General features: G+C 39.0%; 1 protein-coding gene across 1 annotated transcript in view; it reads right to left on the bottom strand.

The window, feature by feature from the left end:
* The window catches only part of LOC103780381 (chondroitin sulfate proteoglycan 4-like), a gene marked incomplete at its 5' end in the record, with an annotated part of 28,034 nt that overhangs the window by 13,154 nt on the left and 8,880 nt on the right, over positions 1–6,000 (bottom strand). The window contains one exon of the mRNA XM_008948090.1: positions 2,538–2,736. Coding sequence (XP_008946338.1) covers positions 2,538–2,736 — 199 coding nt within the window. The remainder of the gene's footprint in view (positions 1–2,537; positions 2,737–6,000) is intronic.

Consider the following 6,000-nt stretch of genomic DNA (forward strand, 5'->3'; position numbering starts at 1 on the left):
ATATTATTTTATCACCATTAATCTTTAAAGGCATATCTGATCACAGGTTATAAAAAGGACACCAGAAAGGGGATTGTAAAAACTTCACTGAGAAGACAATAAGACTTGAGAAGCAGCAAGAGTTCAATTCAGTACTGCCCTAAGAAAAATATTGGCAAGTTTTAAGGACAGACCCCATCCTGCAAAAGCAGGATGGGAGCACCCCAGAGTGAAGTGAGGGTGGAATAGGGAAGAAATTCTCACCTTGAAAGAAGAGTCCAGAAAAGGAAAGCTATGTTCTAGTTCTGCATTTACAATAGTTACAGAACAATCAGGGATTATAGATGAAATAAACCAGAAAATTTTAGGGGAAAACATAAAAAAAACAAGAGATTTGCAACTCACAGCACAGAATAAGCAGCATAATGTAACTCACAAGACTGTATCAAAGTTGAAGGGAATATTTTATAAGGTCTAATGTTAGAGGCATAAGGGTGAAGTATGGTAGTACCTTCTCTGGAAGTACAGAAGACCATGAGGATGGAGCATCACTGCCACATAGAATCATGGAATCACAGAACCCTGTAAGTTGGAAGAGACCTTTAAGATCATCAAGTCCAACCACTAAGCCAACACTACAAAGTCCTCTCCTAAAAAAGAACAGAATCAGAATCTGTCAGGGTTGGAAGGAACCACAAGGATCACACAGTTCCAACCCCCCTGCCACAAGCAGGGAACAGAGAGATGCAGAAGACCTGTGGTATCACAAGGAGCAGTCAGGAGACAGAAGAGCTACCTCAGGCAAGAATATATGCTTCTTCCTCTCTAAGGCCATCTCTAACAGCCATCTTCTGGCTCTCTAAGAGCCATCTTCTCTCTCTTCTCTCTTCTATCTGGGCATAGAGCAAGTTTAAAAGAGTAGATGCCAGTCTGTGCAGAATATGAAGTGGGGCTACATCTAAGGAGGTGCCAAAGAATCTAGCACACACTAGAAGACTGAAGACAAGAGACAGAGCAGCAGAGAACAGGCATAAAAAGCTGGATGACAGCAACGAGGTAAGGAAAGTCCACAGAACAAGCCTGGAAGCAAGATGATGAAAGTAGCAAATACACTTCTAGCCACAGTCCAAGCTGTAGGAAGAAAGAAAAATCACAGACTGGGAAAGGAAAAGAAGCAAATGTCAAAAGTACTTTCTGAAACACTGGAAGCCACGAGGCTGAGCAGACTGGCAGAGCCAGAGCAGCTGCAAGAGTTGACACATGACCTGGGCAATGTCACATTTCAAATTTACTGCACAACCCACACTCCCACTCACTGGAAAATTAAATGTGCTGTTGTTTTTACTTTTATTAATCAAGATTCACTTCCTAAGACTACAGATGTGCATTTGCCCTTTCTGGAACTCATTTCCACACACTGAGACTACCTCCATCCTACACCACAGAGGTTTTTACATCTCAATGTCTCCCTTGAAACAATTTAAACAGCTTGGCTCACTTTTGCCATGCTCTTGACCTTTCATTTCCTGACCAAATTATGTGAGCAGGATAGTCAAACCTCACCAACAGATGCTTATAAAGTAATTTCAGGAACACATACGCACTCTGCAAGACAGCGGTTCTGAAGTCACAGTGCTTTAACCTGCACCAAGCCTCAGGAAGATACAACACAGATCTAGAGTGACTTCTGCACCCAAGGGAGCACTGGAAATAATTCCAGCCTGCCTCAGGGCTGGCAAGAGAGAGCTTCCATTTCCTTTCCCAAAACTGGTTTATTCCCTCTTTAGCACCTCCTTTCTTGTTTCAGCTGAGGTAACATGGTAGTAGAGCTGGAGCAGAAAAAATGCAGTTCTCACCCTGTAAAAGCTCCACTTCTTCCTCTGGCTGGAGCCCTGCTGGGATGTTCATTCCTGCGGCTTCCCAGCACTGCCACTCAAAGATGCCCGAAGGTGCCCTGATTTCCTTTTTTTTATCGCCCACACTTTCTCTCTGTAGCAGCAGCAGAAATAACCCCATCTCTAGCTCTGGCCACTGACAAAAGACTCAATGGTTAAAGCTGAATTCCTTCACAGCCTGAAAGGAAGGTGCACATCATCCAGACAAACCATAATAACTTCACTGCCCAGAGCTGCTCAGGAACACAACTACACTGTGGCAGGTATCTAAGAGAATGTTGGTCCATGAGTAGCTCTACATGTAGCACTTAACATGTCATGCGTATAGCGTGACAGAAAGGCATCAGCAGATTCTCAATTATAATGGTCCAAAAAATGGATTTCACATTTCTGAAAGCTGCATGGCAACATTCCCCTACTGCAAACCTGCCTTTAGAAAGAAGGCTGCTATGAATAGAGTGTCTAATACGTGAAGGTTTCTTGGTGAGCATACATTTAAATAGTCATCAAACCCTTTTCTGTTTAGTTTGAGAGATACTGTATCATATAACTGGTGTTCTGAGATTTTTGTGACATTACATGATCTTCAAAGGGTTGCAAACACGAATATACTGAATAGGAGCAGTATTTTGGTAACAGAGATGGTATTTTTAAAACACATACCATTGTGTACAAATACCAGCTGCCCTCCAATTATCTGAGCCTGGGTAAAATTAAGGATGCTGTCATTTGGAAAAGACTTCAGAGCCAAGTGCCCATTGCTAGGTGGAGTAACAGAATATATCAGTTCTGATGGTGAGGAGTCCTTGTCTTCTGCACACAGGTCATCAGTAGTTATTTCTGTGACTGAATTCACCCAGACCTAGAAAAACAAAAGTTAAAAAAAAATAGTAATGAAGAAAATGCATACAGGAGAAAATCAAGGTGGGAAAAAATCAAAGAAGAATAATGAAGATCTGTGCTGTGCAACACTAGCAGTTGTGACAGGTTTTCCTACTATGCATTCAAATCTCTGATCATGGACTGGAATAGTTAATGCTGGTAATTGATTTTCAAAAAACAAGACTACAAAATAATACAAGCAAACACACCCTACACCAGTTTGAGTTTCAGATCGCTGCAGCATGAGGGCTCTTTTTGTCAGGCACTATCCAAACCCTTAAAAACATAACAAAATTGTATTATGACAACTGAGTCAAAGAGCTACTTTCCAACATATACAGATGAATATTAGTGTCATGTACCTCACAGCAGGCAACACACTCAGCATGCTCTACTTTCACCAGCAGAAAAAAAAAACAACAACACCCCAGGGACAGCATGGTCTCTAATACAAATGGAATATTTCTTGTAGCTGCATTATTTCCTTCTAACAACACACACTAAGGCCCTTTTTTAGTGCACTAAACAACTCATGGAGGTTCCCAGTCCAGTGGGAGATGACAGAATTAACACCTCCAACAGCTGCTTAGCACTTTGCAAGGTCATGCTTCCAGACAAAATAGCTAGCTAGTTTTTAAAAAGATGGTATAAACCCCATCACTTAATTCTAGTAAATCTAAATGCTTTTTTTTTTTTTCTTTTAGCTTAACACATCTACAAACTGCAAGATCCATCTTTTGAGCAGAAAGGACTGCTGTCTGAGCTTCATCCATATCTTACCAGATAATTTCCTGTTCAGAAAGGATAAGCAACAGCCCATTTTACTCTTTAACTTTGCTGCATTTATTTAGAATTACAGACAAAAGTACGAAAATTAAGAAAAATACATACTTATCTCAACATGAAATGAAATTCCTAAATATTTGATACATCAATGTCAGCTCTTTACACGTAGAGTTTATATCATAATGTGGTATAGAATCATAAAAGGCCCAGCCTTCCAAAACCTCAGTTTTGGAACATACTGCATCGTCCCTTCCTGTCTTCCTAGGGTCTCAGCACACTTCACAAATACCTGGCAGTAACACCATATAAAATGGCTGAAGAGGAAATGCGATCCTTGATAAGGGGCTTTTTACCTCTGCCAAACCCAAGAAATCAGCAATCACAGATTTTTCCTTAAGTATTCATTTTACTTTTTAATAAAAACATGGAAGAAAAGCTTCTAAAATGAGTAGGATCTTTGCCACGACATTTCAAGTAATATTTCAGACTACACTGTGTCACAAAGTATGTACTGCTGAAAAAGAGATACCAAAATAAAATTATATGTTTTCTAATTAGAAAAAAAAAAAGTTTGAAAAAAAATTGTATTACATTTTATAATAGAAAACATCTCACACCCAGGAAAACACTATTTTTCCCCTTGAAGTATGTATTTCTCTGTAATTGCTACTATCAAAGTTTGCTAAAAAACATCACCTGTAAAAACACAGGATGATAACTAATGCCAAAGGACAACTTAATGAGCAGTACCAAATAAGCACATCAGTGTCACTGGTTTTGTACTGAGACCCTTCAATTCATCTCAGTAGCACTTGATTTACTCTACACAGCAAATAAAAAGTCACATACAGAATATGCAGAAACATAAAAAAGGACTATGCAAACATGTTATTACAAATTACTCATCAAACTTCCTAGAGAACTGAAATTTTTTCACTTACTAAAGTAAAAATGAGGGGTTTTTTATATATAAGTCAGTGTTTATTTCCATTATTTCTAAAACACAATGCTTTTTAAAGCATTGTACATGACCTGCAACACAATCCCTGAGGAATGAAAGGAGATCCAAGAGCTGTAGGGAAATGGATACTCAGAATACTGCAAATACTGTACAAGTGTCTTACTTTCAACATTTGCAATCAAGTCCTCCTTGAAGAGCACCATAAAAACTGTATCTGAATTTCCAAGATGTAGAGTTACACTGATTTTGCATATGCCTAACACATGTCACAGGCATGGTCCAGAAAAAAGTTCATGACCTTGCCTGACAGGAAATAATTCATTCTGCTCTACCTACTTACAGCATTCAGCTTTTCAGTATCTTCTTGAATGCTACATATCCTACCAGACATTCTATATTCACAGGCATTTGAATACTCAAGTGCTTTGAGGGGAAAAAAAATCAGTGTTGAATTGGATTTTAAAAAATCTAAGTCTAGGAAAATGCAGCCCTCTTGTGGCAACAGTAGGATACAGTTATTTCACAGTTTTACTACCCATAAACATATTTAAACACATACATAAATGCAATAAATAATGCCAGGATAAGGATATTTTTAAGAAAAATCACATTTCCTTTCCCCATTCCCAACTCAGGAAAAATAAAGAGCATAAAACCTGCAGAATTTTTAGGAAATTATAACTAAAATGCTGTATAATTTCTAAATAAGCATATCCCTGATGCACTTACTGTTCTAATGGAAAAACTTTACATTAGACACAAGCATTACTAGCATAACACTACAGAAGCTCTCAAGACAGTAAAATGTGCTGTTATTTCATGTTGTGTTAATATATATACCTCAGCATGACATTCTCAGGGAAAAAAAGAAGAAACAAAAACAAAAACAAAACCAACCAAACCAAATCCCTAAGAATTCTGCTTACTTTCACTTCCTAAAGAAAAACCCCAAAATATTTGGGTTTTTTTGTCCTCCTGAAACCCCCCCCCCATGGTGTTCATAACCTTGATATCAAGAGACAAGCTTGTTTGAAAAAGGAATGTCATGGATGTCTCAGAAGTGAGGGAACTAGAGCTGAAGGGCACAGTCACCATGTGTACACATGCCCAACAATTTCTTGCATTTGGCCAAAAGCCCTGTGACAAAAGGCCAAAATTAAATTTCCTAGATCCATGCCAACATCACTAGCCACACAACATAGCTCTTCACAGAAGCTTTCTCAACAGGAGATGCCATATGCTAACATTTTTAATTGCTCAGTAGTTCTTTCTAACTGTATACTAAGATAGGCACAGAGATTTTCACAGTACCGGTCCCTCATTTTACGCTTTTGTATATTTGTACACTGCCAACCTTTCAAAAGATAGAAAAGAGCCACTGCCTTTTTAAAAGCAACACACAGTTTGTTACTCAACACTCACCACGGAGTCCTTAGGGAGCCCCGACGGCTTGGCTAGAGCATGGGGCCAGCAGCTATCACCCAGCACAGGAACGAC

The sequence above is a fragment of the Merops nubicus genome, unplaced genomic scaffold, assembly GCF_000691845.1.
Source record: "Merops nubicus isolate BGI_N331 unplaced genomic scaffold, ASM69184v1 scaffold14660, whole genome shotgun sequence".
In the NCBI taxonomy this organism is placed as follows: Eukaryota; Metazoa; Chordata; class Aves; order Coraciiformes; family Meropidae; genus Merops; species Merops nubicus.